Consider the following 25816-nt stretch of genomic DNA (forward strand, 5'->3'; position numbering starts at 1 on the left):
CAGGCTGCCCCTGCTCTGCCCCATGGCCAGCAAGTTTCTCCTGCTGCCTTCTCAGCTCTCTTCCAGCCCTCTTGGTTGTGGCTGTAAAATCCCACGGAGGCTGAGCATCCCACCCAAGTTGAAACCAAATGTGGCACGTTCCATGGTAGCCTCTGGGCTCCTGCTGCATCAGGGACAACTGAGCCGCCATGGTCTTGAAGAAGACTTGGAGACTTGCATGGAAAGGACTTGGAGGACAGCTGGGATAAGATAAAGCACTACAGAAGCAAACATGCCAGGCTTTTTAATTGCATCGCTCCAGCGGCAACACGGACATGGGGAGTAAGGTATCCTGATTGGCTGGAAAAGTTGCTCCTCCACCAGCCTGAGGGCAACTTCTGTACAGAGGGAGCAGTGGGTATAAAAAAAGATAAATCACCTGGCATGTGCTAGGTGGCACAAAACTCAAGGTGCATGCAAAAGCCAGGCTTTTGCGCCGTGGTTCACACCCCAAGGAGAAATGAGGTGACCCTGGGACCAGTCCCTCCAGGACACAGGGCTGAGGCTTTGTCCCTTCTTGAAAGCAAAACGCCTCATCCAGGACCTGCACAGAGCCTCTTCTGGAGGAATTAGAGGAGAGCTAATTACTGGCGGCAGGTGGCACCAAAGAAGAGGAGGATTAAAATGAGCTTGTAGGGGGTTTGCATCCAGCAAAGCCTATTAGCCCTGAAGCTCCTGTTTATCGCAGACCCCTCTGGAGTCACAGATAAACTCCTTGGGACTTTCATTTGTTTGGATTTCTTCCCTGCCTGAGCAGCACAGCTTCGAGGGAGGGAGCGTGATAAGAATCTGCGTGCTGGGAGAGCTTAGTTATCTCTGCTTATTACCATGAGCCCAGCCCGCCTTCCCCAAGCCCCTGCACGTGACTCCATCCCAGCGGCATCTCACTATTAACATCTACGCTTGACTAAGTATAATGAGCGTTAGCATCATCCTGCTTTATTAAGCAGCAGGGATTTTTAGAAACACCTGCTGGAAGCAGCACTTGACCTCCTGCCTCTGAAACATAACTGTCTCCACGACACCCTGATCCTTGCCCGGGTACGCGATGCAAGCTAAATCATAACACCAGTTTGGAAAATAAATTCATTATCAACCAAGGGCTTCCACACGCTGCCCATGGAAAGAGGCAGTGTAAATGAGCTGAGATGCCTGAACTGAAAAATAACAAAATACAGCACAGCCCATCACTTAGGTTCTTGTTCAGGGCATACTACAGAAAATTCTTATTTTACACCAAGGAATCCAAGCCTGCAGCATGCAGTACTCTGGGAGGAAGCAATGCAAGGCAGGCTTTTTTCCTATCTGCAGAGAAAATAAGTGATTTTTAATAGAAAAATGATTTTTATTTGGTTTTGAATAGTGATTTTTAATAGAGACTTTCAAGACGGCTATAAAAAGACTGAAGATGGAAGATAAAAGAAGCCACTTCAATCCAAGCTCTTCAAACGCTGCCAGTCAACTTCCAGCTGCACATCTAACTTGTGAGCCAGGACCCCGGGCTCAGAAATCCCCCACAACCTTGCAAAAGCTGCCTTCACCCCACCTTAGTTTCTCAACTAACGATCCCATTCTCAGCTGGTTTAAGGCTTCTGACCTTGCTGCACATTTCAAAATGCCCTGAGGGAAATTTTCAAGCACACTGAGAGGTTTGGGGTACCCCCATCCCGCTTCAGGGTACTCCTGGCTACTCTGCATCGCTCCAGGGATCTTGGGGAACTGTGAGTGGTATCTTTGCTAAGCTTCCCCTCCCTCTTCCCTGCATCTTTCCCTAAGGAAAGCATCTTTGCTCACAGCTTCCAGCAGAATAAATGGAAGCAGCACGTTAGGGAAAGCAGCTGGCTAACGTGCTAAAGAGTTTATCCCCTTTGCATATTCAGTCCTCACTAATTTTAAGCATTTCCTTCCCAGAGGCTGCAGCAGTTCATGGACGGGACTGGGCCCTACCACCAGCGTGTGTCATAGGGTGCTTGGCACATTGTCACCCTGAGAGGGAGGATGCAAGGGCTGGGTTTGTGTCCCCTGCCCCTTAAACCATCCCCCTAGGAGCCCCCATTTCCCTCCTGCCCTTGCAGGTGGAGATGGAGACACCTGCATCTGTCACAGGTCTGACTTGCTCCAGCCGGTGAAGCCCCACCAAACCTGCCTCCGTATCACCTTGCTCCTGTTGTCTTTGCCAGGAAGAGCCCATACCTCATATTTTCCTTCATTCTCCTCCTTCATCTTCTCGACATCCAGCAGAAGCGACCAGACCTGGCCTCGCACCTGAAGTGGGATCCCTTTGTACACTCGCCGGCACATCTGCGGGGAGGGAAACACGTGGAAGGTTAGCTGGTCCTGCTGGTGGCAGAACAGATGTACTCCATGGTTTGCTGCTACGGACCACCAGCCATCTGAGCAGACACTTCCTCTGCCTGTGCTGGTGCAGAGAGGGCATGAGCTGAGCACCTGCATTCAAAGACACCTACTCTGTCAAAATCATGCCACATCTCAAGCTTTTAACTTTAGTGGAAGAGCTGGACATGGACCATCCCCTTTATATGTGGAGACATCTCAGGTGCTTCACAGTGGTCACATTCTGTGCACACCAGCCTGCCCTTGGACTCCAAGGACCAGATGCTGAACCCTTGGCTTTGAAGCCTTTGATCTGACCTGGCACGGCTGTTCTCACCTGGATCCTCAGGGACTGGGAGAAAAATACATTTCCCCTTGGAAAGGAGAGACCTTACCGTGAGAGCCACAAGGACGTGTCCACAGCAACTCTCATGGCTTCACAAGTGGCAAAGGAGACTCTGGGCTACACCAGGGGCTCCCCCTGAAGCAAAGAGGCAGAATGGGGACAAATCTGCATGTGTCCCTCCTCCTGCCTCTACATGGTCACTTCATCTCACAGATGCTTCTTCCCTTTTGTCTTAGTACAAAGCTCTCTCTCTCTAAAGAGACAATTCAATTTCAATGGAAAACAGAAAAAAGAGCTTTTGTTCCATCCCTGACTTCTCCCATTAAAAGAAAAAGCTTAATCAAAAAGAAAAAAGCCTCATTTCTCAATATTTTCCACCCTTTCATTCATCCCACCCGTGAAATGCCTCACACTACAAAGCCAACCATGGCACTCCTCCAGATTCCTGGGGTATGCTGAAGGACTTGCTGCATGTGCCCAAGCTGCAGCCATGGAGGTGATTTATGTTGTGACATGGCGATCCCTCAGGACCAGGCAATTCCTTGGGAGGGGACAGAGGTGCTGGATTCCCGGTCATGGAAATGAGCTCGGGGCTGAGTAGGGCAGTGCCCAACCAGGCAATGAATTTGAGCCACTGGCATTGCCTGGTACAAATGCATCTGACCTCCTTCAAAATCCCTCTTCTCTTTCCATAGGGTGTTCTGCTTCATGTGTTTCAGGCTGATGCAAGAGAAGGGCTGCAATTCACAGGGAAGCACCAAGATCCTAGCAGAAGACTTTACTGACGTGGTCCTGCTGTGTTGCCTTTGCATCTCTTACACAAAGCTGAACATCTGCTCCTGTACCTCTCCTTTCTAACCCATCTCGCTTTTTCACTTCTGGCTTGACTTTTTAACACCAGCCTACGCACAAGGTTATAAAGACCATAACCATGGCACCATGTTGTCAACCCACCTGGGCTCACAGCCTCCAAGAGCACAGACCCATGCTCCTTGTTTTGCTACCGTCTGTATGGCAGCACTGCACCTACTGAGTGCAAAACACAGCAACGACAGCTCTTGTCCCAAGGAGCTAGTATGAGATGGGACAGGAGGTGAGGTCCAAGGAGACAGGTTAGGGGACAGAGAAGAAATAACACTGCTATCCCAGTCAAAATAAGGATATAAAATACTCATGTAATGAATGCCAAGACCACCATGTAACACTAGGAGAGCTAGATGTGTGTTACAACACTTTTCCACCACATTATGGTAAATATTTCAGTATTTCTGCTGACACAGAAAGTGTCAGTGCAATGTATCCTCATCCTGAAAGTGTAATGGACATTCAACATTTAAAACCCCATTCTCAGCACTTGCCAAATACCTGCTCTGCCCCAGGTGTTGATTAGCACCAGCTTTGAAGGTCCAATGCATAGCCAGGACCATAGCCCACAGAAATCCTTTGCAAGATCCTGCCCTCCCCTCTGTATGCACCAAATAAGAACTGCCCCCTAAAAAGCATCTCACTACCAAGACACATCCATGGAAGGCCACCATCCTATTCAACAGCATCCCGCATTTTAAGTGGGACATCACTTGGGTCACGACAACCCCCCATGCAATGCTACAGCCTTGGAGGAGAGTGGCCGGAAAGCTGCCTGGCAGAAAAGGACCTGGGGTTGTTGGTCGACAGCCACCTAAATATGAGCCAGCAGTGTGCCCAGGTGGCCAAGAAGGCCAACAGCATCCTGGCTTGTATCAGGAACAGTGTGGCCAGCAGGACTAGGGAAGTGGTTGTCCCGCTGTACTTGGCACTGGTGAGGCCACACTTTGAATACTGTGTTCAGTTTTGGGCCCCTCACTACAAGACAGACATTGAGATGCTGGAGCGTGTCCAGAGAAGGGCAACGAAGCTGGTGAGGGGTCTGGAGCACAAGCCTTATGAGAAGTGGCTGAGGGAACTGGGGTTGTTTAGCCTGGAGAAAAGGAGGCTGAGGGGAGACCTTATCAGTCTCTACAACTACCTGAAAGGAGGCTGCAGTGAGGTGGTTGACTGCAGTGCGGGGTTAACTGTTGTATCTGATGATCTTAAATGCCTCTTCCAACCATAATGATTCTATGATTCTATGATCTCCAATTCACCATCTGCACACCTACGGGAGCCACTCCTCCTTGTCCAAGCTCACATGAGGAGGTGTTTCTGGAGGACAGCCATGTCGGACAGCTTCATCCCCATGGCTGAAAGACCAAGGAGATGAACAAGAGATTCCCATTCCCCTAGAATCATTAAATCAGGAGGAAAGAAGTGCAATGCATCAGGAAACACAAAGTGACTGGGTTAGATGAACCACGTCCCCGAAGTGGTACTGGTAAGGTGCCAGCGAAAGCCTTGATCCCACAAGCACTCATGACTTCGTGAAGCAAAAGCTGAGATGGGATCAAGAAACTGGAGTATGTACCAATTCAGATAAAATCACCAATTCAGAAAAAAAGTATTTATTTCCAACGGATTAGGAGAGACTGACTGACAGCTGCCAAGGTAGAAGATGATGCTCGTCTCTGTGGGAAGAAAATAATTTTGTTTTGAATTGTCAGAGCTGGTATTGTCGTACTTTAATGAGTGCAACCCTCACTGGCATACAGTAAATGTCTGTAATGATTTTCTCCACATGAGAGTGTGGCAGTAACAGCAGAGTTACACAACATGCTGAGATGCAACTGAACTGAAATGCCTCTCTGTTATTTATCCGAGGGCATTCCTCCTCCCACCGCCTCCAGACACGAAAGTGATAAAACCTCAGAGCTGTGAGTCATGCAGAGGAAAAATGAGCAATTTTCCTTCATCGTGAAACTTGAAGGAAAACAGGGAAGTTATCATTAAAAGCAGCATTTATGCTGGGATGAACTGATGGAGGGAAGGCAGCAGGTGATGGTGATTCCTGCTCAACATGAGAAATAAAAACAACCCTCAAGGTCACCATCTTCTGTCTCTTATAAATCGCTCAGCTCTTACAGATGGGAAGAGAGCAGCTAGACCGTGCCAACACACGGCATCATCCTGTTTCACAAATGGAGATGCTGGTGGTCGGAGCGAAAGCTCACAGTGCTGTGTAGGAAGGCCATGTCAGAGCCAAGGACTGAACCTGAAGTGTTTAAAACTTGCTCCAGGTTTTGCCACAGGATCATGTTCCCTCTCTAGGCTTTAACATACAAAGCTCGCGACACAGAGGCCATTGTCACCCCATCCCTATCTCTCCCCTCTCCATGTACTTTCTTCCCAGTAGATGGGATGGGGAAGACTGTAGAAGTACAGATCTGAGCTACATCTTCCTGCATCAGAGATCTGTACCCAAGCAAGTGCCCCAGGTCTTTAGTTAGAGGGAAGGAGTCACTGCCTTTAAACACGGGACATCTTTTTGCAGTAGTTCAGACACTGAAGTTAAAAAGGGCTTGGGAGGGATGGGCTGTTTTTTTAAAGCAGAATATACACATTTCAGCCCACTTTCACACTTTAGAGCCTGTCTAAAGTATGTCTTTCAGCCACGTGCATGTTCCACCGGGAAGAGACTGCAAGAGTAATACCCCACTTTTGGGTATGTATAGCAACTTCACTTTCAAGCCTCTCTGTACACCCACCATATGTCTCCAACACCCTGAAGTGGGATGCAGTTCAGTTCCTTTAGGCCTCAAAGAGTGATCCTTCTGGAGAGGAAGGACTCCACTTCCTCCACCAGTGATGTGCTGGGGGAGCTGAGCTGTGAAAACCTTCACCTGGAGTGGTGGGTGAAGTCTCCACCACCACCATCACCACCGCCACCCTGGAGAAGAGGACTTCTTTTTTGCACCACGAAGCAGGCTGATTGATGATATGGCCATGCAAGATACTTGGCAGGCTGGACTTTGCTGTGCGTGGTTTTCTTTCTGTATGGATAATGGTTGCTCCCAACTCAGCCATCGTCCCTGAAGCTGGAGCCTTGGTTATGCTGGATGGGGTGCCAGCAGGTCTGCAGGGGCTTCAGCAGCAAAGGAGGGGCAAATTTAAATCCTAAAGCTGGTGTGTCGTGGGTGGGCATCTATATTTGTTACCAGGGCCACCTTTGGGGGCAAGGAAAATGCTACCCGCCTTTTCAAAATGGCAAAAACCAGCAGCAGAAATCACCCGCCAGCTCCCAAGCACAACCCCCTTTCTTTCCCATGGCATTTGCAGGCAGGAGACCTGACTTCATCCGACCGTGACACGACAAACGTCTGCTGGCTCTCCCCAGCGTTAGCAGATTATTCGCTCTTGGGGGTCCGTGTCAGTCCATACAGAGCCCCGATTCATCCTAAACCGCTTTGCTGGCATGCACTGGATTAAGCGCCCTGCACTCCCGTGACCTTAGCAGAGACAAGGCTCCCCCCGTGCACAAAGACAGGCTTTGCCTAAAAACCAGACATCTCCGACCAAAGACATCCCTCTCTAAAGGTCCCATCCCACACGGCCAGCAGCAAGAAGCAGCTTGCAAATGATGCAGAGGTCACATCCTCTTCCTAGGACCGAAACTTTTGGCTGAAATCCACTTATTTCAGGGCTATGATGAATAAATTATCCTGCTATTGGAGCACACGCAGCACAGCCTCTTTTTTCTCTGTGAAACTGGGCTTGCCTTAACCGTGTATACTCTTACATGGTACCGACCATTTCCTAACCTTCCCAAGCAGAGTCAGGTTGGGATTTAAATTCAGGTTTAAAACAGGAGTGAAGAGGACACAGACCACCACCTCCCTGTGCTGAAGCCTGAATTACACAATTTAGCACTTCTCTGCAGGTGTGATGTACCTGAACTCTGCAAAGCGGTGTGGTCCTGGCATGGACTCCTTTACTTTCGTACCCTTTCCTTTGTGGAAGTACAGCCAGGAAAAGGCACCACTGCATCAGTCCAACCCCCTTGATGCATGGAATTGCACTGGTGTCACTTTTTGTTGATGACGCTACTGAAATTAGATCACTACGAAACCTGTCTAGAACAGATACGGAGGCAGATCTGATGAGCACAAGGAGCCCCAGGGCATTACTTCAATTAAGATAATCCTATTTGTTGCTCATCCTGAAACAGGTTATGCCAGGAATGATTGTAGGCATAGCCGGGCCATCCTGGGCTAGGGACTGTAAGAGGCCCTTCCCTTGAGGGCTTTTTTCAGCCTTATTTCCCATAATCTGTGACAGCCACACAGACCAGCAGCAGGCAGGGATGCACACTGGGTGCAGGTGGGGAAACAGAAAGCAAAACCTGCTGCTCTCTGGCGATGGCTCACACTGGGGCCTAGAAAAACTGCATTCTCGCCCGCTGACGGGTGGTCGCTTTAGGGGCTGGACAGGTACACAACTTCTCTCCTCCTGCCGACATTTCACAACACAGATGCTGAGATGACAACCTAAGCCCCGATCCGGTACTAAGATGCGGCAAAACATCACAGCCTGCTTGATAAGCAAGAGTACCACTTCAAGCACTCAATATGGTCAGCTGTCTGCCAGCTCCAGCACATGAACTGGCACTCAAAACGTTGGCCCTGAAGCCCAGAAAGGCTCAGCCTGGAAAATAAGATGGGTTTCTACACCACTCATGCAGAGACAAAGTCAGGGCAGCTTCCCTGTGAAACTGCCTGGAGTTCCTGCAACGAGATTTTTTTCCCCCCTCTAACAAAGCGCAGTCTATCAAAATGAACATCAAAGGGAAGGCTCCTGTCTTCAGCAAGAGGTTTTTTTCAAAGACGACATCCTAGTCTTTATTAAAATAACACAGAGCTGCTGTCTTGTGACATTTGGGCTTCCATCACGTCAGCGAAGTGCTGAAAACAAACCTGATGGAAACGTGCAATGCAGATGTGACAGCCTGAGCGCTCAGCGAGGGAACAAAACCAACCCACTCTGCTTTAGAAAAATCAGATCAAGGGCTTGCCGCATTTACTTTAGCTACAAAAAAACCCATAACCATCTGAAAGGCACGACTGTGATCCCAGCATAAGGTCCTTGAAACGCCACATCTGAGTTGCGACCAGCTGTGGCAGCAGGAATATCCGAGCAGCTTTCACGCTCCCGACACAAGAGCACGGGACTGCATATCCAGGTGAAGGATACAACCTAATTTTATCTTTTTCTTTTTAAAGCACCTTTTTTTGTGCCTCTCAGGCACTTGACGCTGCGTGGCTGCTGCGATGCACAGACCTTCCTGCCTGCGCTGGCACTGGCACAGGGCAGCGGGGTGCGAGGCTGGGCCGGACTGAAACCAAAGCTCCTTTTTGCTCCCCGGGGTCAGCAGACTGCTCCTTCCCTGTTGGAGGCCAAGCGCTGCTTCTCCCTTTGCTGGGAGGGGGGACGGCCATTTCCAGTCCCCCAGCACAGGGACAATGCCACGTCTGTGCCCAAGAGTCATCAGCCACTTACCGTCTGTTATAAATAGCATCATTTATTCCATTACAAGAGCTCTGTGATTTTCTGACCCAAAGACGCTCAAAACCCACTTGCTGGTCTAGCCCCTTGCCATCCGGCAGACCTGAGCAACATCAGCTGCAGCATGCTTAACACACCCGCTAATTACCAGGGTAAACCCAAAAGATGAATGGCAATCACTACCTCTCCACACACCTCTCATCCCGGATCCCGTCTGTCCCCACCGGCTGACCCAGGGAAGCCAAGGCATGTTGAAAATACTCATTACCCATCCCAAACATCCTCCAGGACCTGGAGGAATTCCCCGCACTCTGCTGGAATTTGGCAATTTACCCACAAGGCCACTAAACAATTAGTGCTAACTTCTAATTAGAAAAACCAAAGCCACGGGAGAGCCTCCGTTTTTGCCCGTGGAGCAGCACCAATGAATAAAATAATTAGAACCACCCTGAACAGGACTATAAAACCCCACACCCATCTCTACCCCATCCCTGCTAGAACGAAGATCAGATTTTGTGTTTTTTTAAGAAAAGGACGAGACTACAGCTGCTCTTTGGCTGGGTGAAACCGACATTGCTCTGGATGGCCGGGCGAGGAGGATGCTCTGCTCAATGCCCCCCCTGCAGCTATCCTCTGCACAACCTTTTAACCAAGCTCAGTTTTCTCCCGAGGACTCTCAGCAGGAGCCAGAAGTAATACAGCCAAACATCCCGTGCCTCCCGCCAAACAAGGCTGACAAGGTGATGCTGGGCCTTCAGCCCTCTCCTGCGCAGTGTCGTAAGCAGAGCAGGTCAGGCGTGATGCTCCTCTCCTTACCCAGCAAGGGTCCTGTCATTAGGCTCAAGCGTTTTTTGTTTCAAGAGGTTTGTAACAGGAACACATTACAAATATTATTTATTAAAAACAACTCTGTTTTGCAGTGGCGTTTGATGCAGAGTTCGTTTTGAACACCAAAGCCAAGACACAAGGCTGGTGTCTCCATCCTTGATTTCCACAGATGGGTGCAATCTAACACCTAAGGGGCTTCTCACAGGCACAGCTAGGAGCAAAATGCAAAATCTAGGTGATGTCGTAGACAAATAATTCTCCCTCGAGGAAGAATTACGAGGAACATCATCTGGACCGTATCAGTCACATCTCCCACGCCATTCACTGGTGGTGGAATCACAGACGCGGCCTATGGCATGCAATACCCTCTGCTCTTAGGGAAGGGACCCAGCTGGGCAGAACAACACCCCTGCTGTTCTCCTGTATGCCCAGGGAAGCAGAAGTGCAAACACGCCAGCAGCATTTAAGAAACGATTTTTAAAACTACACTAGTCAGAACAGGTCTTTTCCCTCAACTAGTAACCCAGCAACTTCAAGGAAAGATTTAAAATATTAAAGACTAACAGATAGAATTAGGCAATATTTTCCAGTGATCTCTGGTTTCTCTATCAACTTTTTGAAAGCCTGACTCATTGGAAGGATGCACCATTCCCATCCCTCTGGACACGTGCTCTTTCTTTTCCTCCTTACCTTGTCACTGTTTCTGTATTTGCTCCATTTCTTCAGCATCTTTAGCCACTTGTCCACGCGTTCAATTTCCTGCTGCTTTTGCTGGTGCAAGGGGCAGGAAGACAAGAGAAATTTAAGAAAAAAAGACCTTGAAGATACCTCCTGAAAACACAAAACTTCATTCTCTTTAGGCTTAAACTTCCATGCAAAGACCTGGCACCAGGGATGGGAATAATCCACAGGCACTTGCAGGAGCTGGTAATTTCAACCCGTGGTAATTAAAGCAGCATTAGTAAAAATGATGAGACACACAGGCTTAACACAGAGAAAGCATTTCCAAGAGGAGTATTCCTTGACAATAAAAACCTTTGCAGGTTCAGCTAGCCTCAAATCATATTGTTTGGCAGATGTCAGAAACGACGCTATTTAGTCCCAGTTAGCATAATCCTAACAACCACGCAGCTCAGGGGAGATGGTGACGGAGATGATGGTTACCTACAACCTCCACCACTCTCCCCAACACGTGCAATCCGCTTTTCAAGTCGCAGCCGCTGAGCACTGTGACGTAGCAGAGAGAAAAGCTCAAAATTGCTTTAAAAGGTGTAATTTCAGTGCAGGAGAGGAGATGCCTGACCCAGCAAAATACAAGCTCCAACAGCTGGGCATCATGCAGGGTTCCCACCTCTGCGTGAAGAGCAGGGGCCAGCAGGCCCTGGCTGCCTGCTTCACTCTCACTTGCACATTCGATTCCTCAAAAACCATCCCTTCCCCAGCCAGTGTGATAAGGATGTGACACCCATGACAACTGAGTTGTCAGTTCTCACCTTCTCCTCCACGGCCGTGCGGGTCGGCAGCTCCTGCTCGCTGAAAAGCAAGGAGTCACCAGTTACTCTATGGGCAAGAAAGGGTGCGGCGGAGTGTGGGGTGCTGTAGCTCGGGGACCACCTCAGCCATCTGAGGAGATATGGCTCGGGGGCTTCGTGCCTTTCCTCCAGCTGTCCCCAACAAGGAAGACAGAGAGGAAGCACCAGCCAAAACCCCAACACCCTACGGGAGCTGCCGGGGGGTGATCAAGCACTGGACATTGGACATGGCTGGAAATCATGGGCATAAAGCTCCTCTTCAATGCACACACGATCAGCAATTAAAAGGCAGCAGGAGGGGGGAGATTTCTGGACAGCAATTGCTTCAAACCCCCCTCCTGCACACATCACCTACTATTATAAACATTTGTTCGGAGTTGGAATAGAAATATTTCTTTTAAGCATTCTCCCCAGACACAGGGTGTGCATCTAATTCATCTGCGCCTTGTTTAGGATGGGGATTTCCTAAGGGAACCGAGAATGATCAGATACCTTGTCTCATCTCTTCCTACACCTCCCTGAATCATCAGGTGCAAATGCAAGACCCCCTCCCTCTGTGACACACCGTGAGCCTCCACGGGGGCACAGTAGCACCAGCCTGCACCTTCTGACACCAGGCTTGGGATGGGAAACCTTTTCTGAGCTGTGCCTTGCAGCAGATCCGAACCATCAGAGTGTTTGAACTTGTGTGGCTGAGGGAGGAGGCAAATCTAGTCTTTCCTCCTGCATTTGGGATTGATCAAGCCAAGCCACAGAGTGGCTTATAGATGCTGGGTCTGCCACGCTCTGTGCAGACAGATGGTCTGCACAGACACACAGGTCATATAAAGGAAAGGAGAGGGCAACAGGACTTACTGCAGGAATCCAAACCGGTCTGTAACTTTATACAGCGTGAAATCGGCATCTTCCCACGGGTCAATCTGAGCTCCTTCCTGCCTGCCCTGAAAGCAGAAAGGACACCGGTGAGCTGGCCCCAGCATCGGGAATGCCGCAGTGCCTGCATCCCAGCCCCAGCGCCCGCATCCCTGCCTCCCTGCATGCTGGAAGGCACAGAGCCAGGAGACCAAAATTTGCTCTAAAGAGACAAATACAATGCAGACAAGAGAAAAACGCACAAGTTCAGCCTATCCAGTATCCCTGGTGTGCTTCTGCTACCGTCCGGGAAGGGCTGTACGTCAGAGAAACCAGTGCTGTCGGGCATATGCCACCCTGGTGTTAAGGGAGCACTAGAAGACCTTTCAGTATCTGTGCTGAGCATACACGAGATCCGCGAGAAACTCTGGGGACGTGGTGAGAGGGTGAGAGGGGACGCGCAGGCAGAAGCAGGTAGGGAGAGACAGCACAAAGCCTGATGGCATGAGGATTACTGGGGTGATACATGGCAGGAAGGCAAAAGTTCTTATTCAAAGCATTCCTAATTAATTAAGTAGCTTCAGCCTTAGCCAGCGTGTCAGGGAGAAACACGAGGTTGGTACCTTCTCATACTTGGCAATGATCTCCGCTTTTTCCTGGGCTATTAAAGACTCTATATCTTTCTTCATGTCAGAAGCTGTAAGGCAAAAAAAAAAAAAAAAAAAAGACAGAGGGAATAGGAGATAAGTAAATGTGTACACGGCATGAGAAATATTTTAGGAAAGTGCTAATAGAAAAAACCTTTGCTGACAACTTTAGCTTGCAGCCGTATCCCATAGCCATAAAATTAGGCTGAGGTTGAAAAGCCCCTGTACAAAGCGTGCATGGAGCTTGCCTGCACGCAGCAGGACTGCAGCTCCCCGCTCTCTGCACGGGGCCACAACTGAATTTGAGCAAGGGAAGTGTCTTGTCTGCTGGAGGACAAGACCCGTGCCTTTGTTCTTAGGCACACGCATACCTGTACGAAAGACATCGTGCTTTTAAATCGAGACAGGCAAACCAGCCACAAAGCCCTTGCACTGCACAGCAAACCACCTCACTCTTGCCCTCAGCTATGGATGTGAAGCTCTGTAGGGGCATCTGAAAGCAGATTTAACATCAAAGGAGAAAGCAAAAGGAGATGGTTTTGCCTACTGAAGTGTGCACGCAACACGTAAAGTAGATTACTACCTTCTATACACACACCTGAAAGAAAAACAACGCAGCAGCAAGATGATCGCAGAGTCCCCACATACTCTGAGACGGATCAGTCTTGGTCTAAACAAGACCCAATCTAGCTACATGAGGTCTGTGCCCACTGCTCTGCCTGATTGCATACACATACGTACGAGCAAGAGAACTTCCACATCAAACGTGACTTGAGTGTTGTCTTGTACAACCTTAAAGAAGCATCCTCCCTGTCCAGCTGTAACTAGTTTCTCGCTGTTCACCAAAAGAAAAGGTTGATCTAACACACTGAGGAGAAAACACGGGCAGACAAAATCCCCAGGGAACCTCAGTCTCCAGGCGCGGCTGCAAGGAAGAGGGCAAAGGGAGGGTCTACCAAGTCCTCCTCCTCTGAAACTCTCTGGAACTGACCAGCCCAACTCAGACAACACAATGGCTACGGCACCACCTAAAGCCACTACTGCAAGCCATGTTACCCAAACCTTTGGGCTTCGGGAGCAATGCTGCCACAGTGCAGTGCCGGACACATCAGGAGGACAGCAGTAGGGACAGGCAGTCAACAGGGATGGCCTCATCTCCAGCCCACTGACGACATTCCCAATGTAAATGGACGAACTCCAGCCAGTCCCAGAGCTGTACGTCTTCTTGGTATCTTCCCCTTGCTGCCCTCCCAGTGCTTCGTTGCTTTATTTTTTTTTTTTTAAATATCCTTTATTTATTTATTTTTATCTCTTTTTAAAAATATTTTTAAAGCTTTTGGAAGCAGTTTTAAGTTTTTCCCACACTTCTGCCATGAATTACAAACCTACTCGGTGCAGACAGGATAAGCACTGGGAAGTCACGCTGTGTTATCGCCTACATGGCTCTGTCCTTCAGAGTCCTGCCGACTTCCACAGGTCCCAGACAGATACTACGCATTTCAAGAAAAGCAAGGTAAAATAATTTTAGCCCATGGTTGCAAGTGTCTCAGTGTTTGGAAAAGTTTTTGAACACTTAAGCCTCTTAGAACAGCTTGTTATAGAGGAAGACTGTGTTTTGCCTGCTCTAAGGAGGTTTTGCCTATTTTGCCTGCTGTAAAAATGTCCAACAGGGTTGTGAAAAAAACTGTTAAGAGCCACCACAGCCTTAAAATAGTTTCCCCACTGTCACATTGCAAACGATCCAGTGATTTACCCAGAACATCTGAAAGCTAAACAACGTCAGTAATACAGTCCAGAAGTTTCCTGTAGGGCTTGAAAGGAGCTCCCTGGAGCATGTGGGCTTGCCCTAGCAGAACAGACTTGAAAGCCTCCCACAAGAAATTACAAAATTTTGAAAAGCCTTGAAAAGCAGGCTGACTCCCATGCTGCATCTAAAGCTGGAACGTAAATCCTGCATTGCTGTGCTCTGGTCTTGTCCCAAAGTGCTGGTGACCACCTCCTTGCAGAGAAGAGGAGCATTGACACCCAGACATAAAACACTGTGCAACAGCTGTTCGAGAACAAGTTTACCCCACGCTGCCATTGCAGCTCTCTAATGGACACCAGGAGCCGTCCTGACGTCCCTTCAGGAGGAACCTGAAGGGTTCTTGTCGTAGGCTTCTGGCTGAAGCTGCATCTCGGTGAGCCACCATGCCACCGGCTGCAGCAGCGCTTGGCACCAGACACGCCAGAGCAGCCAAAGGCATTGCACTTGGGATGATCTGAAGAATGTGATTTTTCCTGGAGTGCAAAAAAAACTGCAGTAAAAAAAAAAAACAAGTGGGGGAGATACGATGAGCAAAAGCATCAGTGCTCTCCAAGGCTCTGCCAACTTCTCTGCACCTTCAGACACCTGTAAGTGATTATTTGTCTCATTTTACGAACTCCTTAATGCAACCTGCTCACTGCCACCATGTCTTTCAGGCCCGGATGGAGACAGACAGGAGATTCATCTTTCCCTAACTCTTCATTTCGAAAGCAGACATCGCTCCCAGTTGCCAGCAGTGGCAGAAACATTAAACCACACGCAATAATCAGGGCTACGAGGGCAACTCTTCCTTGACTTGTTATCAGCCAACAGCACAGGCATTACACTGCTTTACACTCATAGAACCATAGAATGGTTCAGATTAGAAGGGACCTTAAAGATCATCTAGTTCCAACCCCCCTGCCATGGGCAGGGACACCTCCCACTAGATCAGGTTGCTCAAAGCCCCATCCAGCCTGGCCTTGAACACTTCCAGGGATGGGGCATCCACAGCTTCTCTGGGCAACCTGTTCCAGTGCCTCACCACCCTCACAGTAAAGAATTTCTTCCTCATATCTCATCTAAATCTACCCTCTTGCAGTTTAAAACCATTACTCCTCATCCTATCACTCCACTCCCTGATAAAGAGTCCCTCCCCATCTTGCCTGTAGGCCTCTTAAGTACTGGAAGGTCACAATAAGGTCTCCCTGGAGCCTTCTCTTCTCCAGGCTGAACAATCTCAGCTCTCTCAGCCTGTCCTCATAGCAGAGGTGCTCCAGCCCTCTGAATCATCTATATAGCCCTCTGAAACTCATCTATACAGACACCGGAAAAATGCAAACTCTTCAAATTTACAGCAGGAATGCGTGTATCTTTCCCCGTTATTGACTCCACAATCAAGACAGAAAGCGAGGACAGAAATTTTAAAGTGTACTTTGTTGTCTTATTTTTCCAAGCTGCAGCTCTTACTTCAAACGTTGCCATGAATTTTGCTCAATACATGTTAATCGCAGTTTCGTTTTTCAAAGTAGCAAGGTCTGAGTAACTGTCTCACAGTGTCACCTAATATATCTGCATCTTCTCCTTCTCACATCCTCCATCTGTGAAGTTCAACTGAAAGGCAAATTCACTCCCCCACTTCTGACGTTATTTTTTCGTTGTTATGAGGCCAAAGAATTCAGATGAGGTCCTTTACATGTTGCTAAAAATACAAATATTCTGCAGACCGGAGGGGAAAAAATAAACTGTATGTCAAATTAAATGGGCAATTTTTCAAGACATTTACGAAGCGGAAGTTACTCTGAACGTCTCTGACCGCGGTCTGTAATAGAATAACCAGAGGAAGGGCGACTCGGTAACACGGGAGGGCTCACACAGCAGAAGACAGCAGGGAGACCACATATATTCAGGCATCCGCCTCTGCGAAAGCCTCTCTGCAGCCAGAAACGCCAGACTGGTGCAAAGGAGCAAGTTTTGCATCTCACGCCTGGAATGTGCACGTTTGTTTTCTCTTTCTACTGTAACAGCGCAAAAGTCACAATTTAGGAAAAAAAAATTGAGAGCGGAGAAAATGGCTGATGGCAGTGGGAGGGATGGAGATGGCAAGTGGCTGTGCCGACCGCGGCATCTGACCCCAACACTGCTGCTTTTTGGAGTACGAAGGCGATGCTGTGCTTGACCAGGTGATTTTCAAAGTACTCTGGAGAGGGAACAGAATATAGCTTAGCTCTGTAACAGCCTAAGTTAAATACAGATTATGAATATGGTACTTTTATTATTTAATTCTGCGCATACTTGAACTCCAGAGGAGTTTGACACCACAAAGTTATAGCATTCGCTTGAGGGAAAAGATACCTTGTGTATATGAAAGCTACCGAGACATTTATTTTCTGGAGAGTTTGACGAAATACATCATTCTGCCCTGATATAAATAGGCTACCTATAAATAGGCGCAGCCTGTACCTGCTGCGCTTCTCCACGTACCTATATAAGACTGAAGACTTTCGTTTTTTAATACACAGCTCCAGCGACTTTCTCAAGCCTGCCACCCAATTCTCTCCTCTGAGTACTGTATTTTCCCAGCAAACAGGGGTTTTTTTCCATGACAAACACACAAGGTGAAGCAGCTATGAACAGGAATGGGAAGAAAATGTGAACAGTGCGAGAATGGTATTAGATAAATTTACTAAGAATATAAGCAACAGAAAGCCCCAAGCCATGCACAGGTAAATTCAACTGGGAAACGAAGTTACCAACTAGTTCCTTTTAAAAAGAATGAGTTGAAAAACACCACAATCTGTCATCTCACACTAAAACCTGCAGCTTCTAGTTTACAATTTAAGGAAGTAAAAATTTATCCCAGCAACAGTAAGCTTAAAGATGCTTAATGAAAATGCATGTTACTGCCTACCCGCACTGAACACTATCTAGACATCAGCAAACTTGAAATAAAATATCCAAATTTTGGATGAGAACAACTTTCTTGAAATTAATTCACCAGCTGGGATCTCAAGTATTGGCAGCAGAAAGAAGATGCCTGCATCAAAAAATCCAAGACTTGGTGCAAAAATTGTTACCCATAAATCAGATTTACTGTTATAACCCTCCCCCAAAAGTCCTGTATTTTTACAGTAAGATCTGCTGAGCTCCTGACGCCCAGTGCGGGGTGGTACCCACCAGGAGCATGGGAACCTCTGGCCACCAGACGCCCAACCTGCGTGTTGCAACCCTGCTCAATGCCCAGAAGAGGAACCACGCGTTTCCCATGGCCCGGTGTCAGCGCTGCTCCTGCCACGGCCCAGGGGACACACACACACGCATCCCCTGCCACCCCCAACCACAACCTGATGTCTCCAGCTGCTTCTGCCACGGCCCAGGGGATGCACACATGCACGTCCCCTGCCACTCCCAACCACAACATGATGCCTCCAGCTTATAAACCCATTAGCAACCCCCTGCCTGGTTCGCTCCCTCTGCACCAGTACTTGCAGAAGACAAGATAGAAGACACTGCCACCTCTTTCCAGAGAGGTCGCTTGCCAAGGCCACATCTGCAGCCCCCTGCTCGCCACCAGGTCCTCCTCTCCCCACTGCTCAATTTATATGAAACAAGGACAAACTTCCATGAAACTCGACCAGGATGCAAGACCTATATGCAGAATTCAACCCATCAAAAATGCAAATGAATGTGGTCTAAGGACTGGAGCCGAGACATCAAAGGCTCAGCTGATGGTCCCTGCAGAGGGTTCAGGTGGTTGCACATCAGCATGTCTTGAGATGCCCTCCCAGAAATTCACTGCAACCACGATTCCAGACCTGACTCCTCTGAGCCCTCCTTGCAAAGTGGTTTTGCTGTTGGGACCTTGGCTAGAAAGGAGTTTCCCAGCCTTTGAACGGAGTAGCTGTGGTGATGCTACCAAGCAACCCATCTGAGCCAAGGCTGCTCAATTTTCAGTCTCTTCAAGCCCCTTCTGCCTCCTTACAAGGAAAGTACAAAAGTTTTACATGCTTTTACGCTGGTTTTATACTGTCGGGCTGCACTAGGATCAGACTGTATTGCTCGACCATTTTGCTGAGAGGTGAACTGTAGATACAGCGTCCCTTGGCAGAAGGGCCTTTGAAAATGAAAATAGTAGTAGAATCTCCTCTTTTTAGGAAGTACAGCACAGCATCATTTTCTCAACCTTGGGCTGGATTTGGGGATATTCTGGAACTCAATTTTTAAATATTTTATACTGTAGAAAAGTATCTACTCAAGCCACTTGAGATTACAGGCTGTATGTTTTGGTTATTTCTTCTTTCCTGCTGCATCCACCAGCTAGAGCAGATTAAAGGCAAGCATGATGCAGGAGTACAGCCAAATACTATTCAGTTACAAGATCTTAACACTTACCTCCCCCCAAGCAGAGTCATCTCAACCTCCTGCATCCCTCCTCACTCCTCAGCATGCTCTACCTCCAGGGCAAAACTTGTAAAATTTGCGTTTTTTGCTTCAGTAATGTCTCACAGCACCCTACGTTTCTCCTGTCCAGCTGCACCCAAGCCCATGGAAATGTATATGATTTTTTTTTTTGCTGCCTGCTATTGCAAGCAGAAGGTCATTGAAAAAGGAGAAATGAGTTTACGTGCAGGTGTGCTGGAGTCCTGGATGTGCCTAATTAACAGAGACTGCTGTTAGGAGGAAAAAAAAAGCGAGTTTCGACACACCGTACTTTAACACCATGCTGGCCTGTATCAGACTGAAACTATTGCTGTGGAATAAAGTCAAAGAGGTACGTACTTACTACAACCGCATCCACCACGGCCGAAACTCAACAAGTCGCTGTTCCTGTTTCGTGTTCTATTTTAAAATCACATTTTAACACAGTGTTTTACATCTTTAGCTGCCTATGGTATAAGCCTGCAATTTTTCCTTTAGGGGGACAAGCTTAAATGAAATGCTCGTGCACCTACGCGAGTGGAAATGCTCATACAACACCCGCAGGGGCGAGACCCCCGCACGAGGTGCGCCTGGAGCCTGCATTGCTTCCCAGCGAAGCACTTGTAAAGCTGCCACTACTCCTAACAGCGGCTCGTGCGCTTGCACACCCTGGAATAAACCCGGCCAGGCAAAGCGGTGCAACAGGCTGCTTACAAAGCAGCTAAAACAAGCTGCAGAAAGTTGAATGAACCCTTTCAGGGTTTTTAAAAAGCGTGAAAGAGGCAACTTGACATGCTTGGAACCACGCAGGCTGTCGGCTCGCAGCAAACTCCCCATCCTGGTTGCCTGGTATAATCTGGGGGGGCACAGCCAGCAGCTGCGAGCTGTCATCAGAGGCTCTTCTCCCACATCCTTCAAGCCTTCCAAAGCAAAGCCACGGGGTTACACCACTGCACATACCTACCAAGCACAGCCAAAACAAGCACGGCTCTGGGTCTGCTTCGACTGCATCGCCACGGGCCGTAGAAACCTCAAAGCCTCCCAAGATATCCAGGAGGAGCTGCGGGCTGGTGCAGGGCTGCGTGCCCGGGAGGGGACGAGCCGCAGGAGGAAGTGACAGCCACACGCAGCCGGCTGCCGGCAGAGCTTCTGCTTCGTGAGACCCGGTTTCCCACGCGGAAGTCAAGCTGCTCCTGAGGTCTTGCTACAAGACAGGCCAGTGTCCCCACCTCCGGCACCACAGCAGCTGCAGTATTTTTTACTAGAACCCCAAATTTCCATCCCAAAATGGACAACATGCTCAATCCGCTTGCATCGAGGACTTCTGGACTTCTGCTGATCCCCATCTGCAGCTCTTCTCTCATTAACAAACCCAGACTGCAAACACCCTGGCCAGCCACCAGCTTCAAAACAACACATCACCGGATCACACATCACCAACCTTAGCCCAAATCCAGCACTCGCTTACAACCCTGCTACCCAAAAGGAAATCGGACTTGTGCTCACAAAGTGAATTATGACTTCAGGAATGAAATTACTATCAAGCAGGATGAACCAAGATACAGGAGATCCTGTTTGCATGTTTATTTCCTTGACTACAACAAAAACTCAAGAGCACACAAGCAAGTTTTGCTTTTTTTTTTTTTTAAGAGCATAAGGAGCACTAAGCCAGCTGAATTGCAAGGAGGTTTATGTTTTAACTGTCTTGGAGTCGTTGAAAACGACTGCCCTTAGATCACTTTATATAAGTCGCGTACGTGTTACAGAAAATTCTAATGAGCTCCTGTCCTGGTAAACTTGCATTGTGTCTGAAACTGCACTGGATGCTGCGCTGGATAAAAACACGCTCACCTCTCTTAGCAGAGGCACTGGCAACACCCAAGTGAGAACTTCCACTGCAACTCACTTGGATGCCACTAGCATGTCCCAACAAGCCAGAGTGAGTAGCCAGCATCATCGCAGACAAGATCCTGCTGACTTATCAGCACCTGTACCCACAGCACACAGCAGCTCTCGGGGCGATTCTCACCTCCTCCGGAGCCTGTTTGTGAGTTCGGAGAAGGGAGCGTGGAAATACAACCTGTCTCCAAGCAAGGTGCCCTTACCTGAGCCTGGTATCAGGTGTCGAGATGCATCAGTTCAGCTGGAGTTGTCCTCTCCCCCGCGGGCATAAACCGGGCAGGAGCTGGCTGTCTCCGCCACAGGGTGGCAAGGACCCCCAGCCACCAGAGTCCCACCAGTCAAGCGTCCTGTGGCCCCAGTCGCGCTGCCCCAGCTCAGTGTGGCAGCTCTGCCCTCCGCTCCTCTGGCACAGGGGAGCTCACCATGAGCAGCTGGGAGAAAAGGCAAGGCAGGAGGCAATCCGCACGCAGGCTCTCTCTTCCCCTGGGCTCACTGCAAAGGAAATACGAAGTTGGTAAGTTTTTCAGTTCTGGCACGGCAGAGCCAGCATCCTTTGCCAGCGCAGGGGGTCTTTGCACACAGGTCCCGTTGGAGGGGGCAGCAAGGCAGCATCTCAGCCTGGCAGGGATGGAACAGGCTGTAACGGGAGGGAACCTAATGGCAGAAAGTAAACTACGCTCATCTGCACTGCAAGAAGACCCTTGGTGTGGGTCATGCTCGGATTTTGTTGATTCGATGGGTTTTTCAGGATGAGTTTCCTTCCCACCCAGCTCACAGCATCAGCCCAGCCCAGCACGAACTTGGGCTACCACAGAGGACTCATTATAGGGATTTTGTTTGGGGCTGGGCAGGAATTTTACAACTATCCGACCACATGTGCCGGCTACTGGAAAAACAGCCTGTGTGCCCCCAGCTGCACAACATCGTCTTGTCCAGGGTAGTTATCTAGGGATGCTCAGGTCAGACATGACCCAGCACCTGGTTTGCAGTGGGGGGCTGTGTTTTAGCCTATTTTCTGGCCTGGTTGAGTGCCAGGGGATGGAGGGGCTTCCCATTCATATCTCAGAATCCATCACACCTTTGTACCAGCAGACACGAGCTACTGGCAACTCAGCAGCCAGAATCTGCCCAAGCCATAGGGACAGTATTACACATGACTTCAGCCCATCTAAAAGCATGCTGACACCAAGAAGGGATGCAGTGGGGGGTTCCAGTCTGTTCCTCCAGAAACAAGCTGGGGGGAAAGGGAGAAGCAGCATATGGGACTTCGGTCAGGTTAAGACCAGTAACACAACATCACTGACTCGCGTGGTGGTAGGGCTGGCACCAGCAGTGCCACCTGAGCCTCCCGCCAGGGCCTGCAGTTCCCACCCGATACATCCAAACAGCTAACCAGTGCAAAGGACACCAGAGCCCAACAAATAGCTATCGATATTTTAAAACAAGTTTTTAATTCTCACCTCAAGCAACCCAGAGAAGTAACGCACTGGTTTCACAACTGTGAAATTGAGACATCACTCCAAAGTGCGACACGTCTGTTTGAAGACAGCAAGCACTGGGAGGGGGAAGCGTGCGCCGAGAGGAAGCACAGCTCGCTTTCGTCATGAGCAGCCACTTTAATAACACCACCTCTCCTCCGATCCCCCTCGCAAGCACCTGTGAATGGACCTTCCCCCACGTTCCTGGGCTGGATTGTGCTGAATTTCCCTGCTGTCACTCCCCCCCCGGAACCCAGACATAACGCCTCGGAGACCCCAAAGTGCAGAAGAAGTCACACCCTTTCAGAGGTGGCCACCTTTATCATCAAGCAGCCTATAACACAGATTACATTACATATACATCATGACTGAGTAGCTTATAATGGGGCTTACACACATTATAATGCAGATTACACACATTTCCCTCTGATCTCTCAATTTGCACCAAGCTTTTAAAACACGATGGCAAGCCGTGGTCACAGCGATGATAACACTTTGCCGCTATCTACGGCAATACCGTGAAACCCAAACACATTGTGCAAGTCTTTTAGTTATAGAAATAACTAAAAAGCTGTGTAAGGCTGCATTTACGCGCTATCGACCCCCCTCAACACTACCTGCCTGCGCGGCCGCACCGGCAGCAAATAAAACCTCAACTCTCTCCCCACCATCCTTCCTGTGCTCCCAGCGCTTACGTCTTGCTCTCACTTACGCACACTTTTTTTTTTTTTTTTTGCACTGTGCCTTGGCGCTCAGGTTTAAGGTCTTCTGCCCGAGGATGAAGAGGGGAGGAGAGAAGCAAGAAGGCTGATGAAGAGATTTGCTCTCCTGCCTGCTTACGCTCGGTAAGCCCAGCCTTGGCGGTTCCGCAGAGCTCTGCTGTCGCAATGCCAGAAGATGCGGCTTTAGACATAAGCTAAACCCTCTGAGCACAACAGTGAGGGGGCTACAAGCGATTCTTCGGCAGCTCCTATTTTTAGACCTCACGGGGAATAAAAGAGTATCCCAACATCTTTTTAAGCTCTTTTTGACAGGAACTCATCTTCTCCAGACAACAGAAGCAAAAAAAAAACCAAACCCAACCAAACAAAAAAAGCAGCACAAAACCCCCAAGATGCATGAATTATTTTTTTTTTTAAACACCATTATTTGAATGATTTCTCATTTAAAATAAAGAAGTGAACTGAAGAATGCAAAAGTCCACGTGCTGCTTTGGGAACCGAAGACTAATTCTCTCTCTGCACTCCCTCCTTCTTCCATTCCAGCATTTATAAAAAAGCCAGAAAAGCCGGGGGTGGGGGGGGAATCCCCTTTTTTTTGCGTGATGCACTGACCTGGAAAGGAACTATATAAACATGGAGCTTAGGAACCAGCTTCTTCTGTTTGCTTAAGACTGGAAGAGCAGTTTACATTTCTTTAACCATAAATGAAAGGAAGTTACAACAAGGGTCATTCTCCACTTAGACACACATTCCTCTCAAAACACTGTATTTTATTCTTTTCAGTCCATGTAGTGACACCACACAGGACACGCTGCTCTTCCCTTTCACCATCCCCACGGTCATTCTTGCCTCCGGTTACACACGGCAATTTTGGGTAAAGCTGAAAGCTCTCTTCTCATCTCCTTTTGCTATTTAAAACTTTTCCTGCTTTTCGGCTTGGCAGCCGCCGCCACAGCTAGAGGCCACCCACACCGAACACGTGCCTGAAGCAGCGGGGTGAGGACACGCATCCTGGCTGATACCTAAGACGTCACCCTGGGCACCGTGGAGCTAGCAATGGTCACCAGCCAAAACCAAAGGACCAAGGATGCAAAAAATAAGCTACGGTGCTGCCAGCAACCTGTGCTCTCCTTGGCACGGAGGGGCGGCATCTTTTTTTAAAACACAAATAAGGAAAGAACAAATGCACCATTATATAAAGTCCCCAGGACAGCCGATGAAATAAATGGGTAGGAAGTTAAAAATCCACTAACAAAAAGATGTAGCGTGTCCGTGGAAAACCTGCCCAAAATAATCATCGAGGTGAATGATTTATAAGTTACAGATATAGAAGCTGAGTTAAAGTGAGACCTACGCTGACCGTGTGGGTCTTGCACCGCTTGCCAGAGCCGCTGGCTGCACCCTGTTTTTAGGAGAGGAGGCAGCTCCAGCCATTAGCCTGACCCTGACCCAGACTAATGCCCATCCCCTAGGAAAATATCTATTTTAAATGAGGTTCTCCGAGTACCTCCCTCATTCCTTCAACCGCTTTAACGAGTTTAATCAACTCACGCCGCCTCCAAATACAGACCCCATGCCGTAAACTATTTGTATTTGGCAGCCTCTGCGGAGGACACTCCCTGACCATTTTGCTGGCAGTACCTTGCACTTGCCTTACTGTCAAAAAGCGTCTTCGGGCGCCAATGGGCGAGCTGTTGTTAACTTCTTTTCTTCTACCAAAGCCCCAGGCAAGCATGTCCGGTAATAGAAAACTTCAGGGAAACAAGAAGTATTTGATTCGACGCTGGAAAGTACTGAGAAGATGTCTCCCAAAGCTCTTTTACAGCCTGGAACCATATGCGGGACAGCGTTAGGATACACAATGCTTTTAAGGAGCACGAAAGCAACCTTTTTAAAATTACGACATAACCTTTCCCTTCCTTTTTGCTTGTTGATAACTCCTAAAATTACCCCAACTGAACAGTCGCAAGAATTTTTGCAATTTCTTTGCGCAAAAGCAACATTTTACATAAACAAGAAAATTTAATGTGTTCCCTTTGAGGAAACTGTTCGCACAAGAAGTCCTCCCCTCTTCCCTTCGTGGAAAACATGTTTATAAAATCCAACCGTAGCTGAAGACTTAAGGCAGATGTAACGCTTCAGCTTATGAAACAGCAATGGTCGTGTAGGACACCCTGTTAAAAGCAGCTTGCCAGTTTAGGAGTCAATTTAAAAATAACTCAAGGGTTCTTGTTTGTTTGCCTTTTTGCCTTTTTATTTTTTTTTAATAGTGCTGAAATCAACATCTGTGTCATTTTGTCAGGGCTTCAAAATACATGTTGCAATTCACAATGTGTTTGGCTGTTACCACTTTACCGTGGTCAACGTAAAACTAAACCTGACACTAAAAATGGATCCGTCAAGATTGCTGGGGTTGAAAGACGGACACGCAACTTTCCAGCCAGGGAAAACGAAATGGGGCTGATACTCTGGAGTAAGGCATATTATTGCAATAGCAGTTCCTGTTCCTCAGCTATAAGT

General features: G+C 48.5%; 1 protein-coding gene across 5 annotated transcripts in view; it reads right to left on the bottom strand.

Annotated features, from left to right (window-relative positions):
- Positions 1-25816, bottom strand: part of LOC128908435 (USP6 N-terminal-like protein) — an 87065-nt gene that overhangs the window by 15060 nt on the left and 46189 nt on the right. For 3 of the 5 annotated variants that reach the window (XM_054198642.1, XM_054198643.1, XM_054198644.1), the window contains 6 exons: positions 21300-21588; positions 12966-13039; positions 12346-12431; positions 11452-11491; positions 10649-10729; positions 2233-2340 (listed from right to left, as the gene is read on the bottom strand). In XM_054198642.1, coding sequence (XP_054054617.1) covers positions 2233-2340; positions 10649-10729; positions 11452-11491; positions 12346-12431; positions 12966-13031 — 381 coding nt within the window. In that variant the 5' untranslated portion in view covers positions 13032-13039; positions 21300-21588. Of the gene's footprint in view, positions 1-2232; positions 2341-10648; positions 10730-11451; positions 11492-12345; positions 12432-12965; positions 13040-13360; positions 13483-20154; positions 21230-21299; positions 21589-25816 lie in introns of those variants that run through there. The other 2 variants (XM_054198645.1, XM_054198646.1) reach the window with 2 other exon arrangements.

Source organism: Rissa tridactyla, chromosome 4, assembly GCF_028500815.1.
Source record: "Rissa tridactyla isolate bRisTri1 chromosome 4, bRisTri1.patW.cur.20221130, whole genome shotgun sequence".
Classification (NCBI taxonomy): domain Eukaryota; kingdom Metazoa; phylum Chordata; class Aves; order Charadriiformes; family Laridae; genus Rissa; species Rissa tridactyla.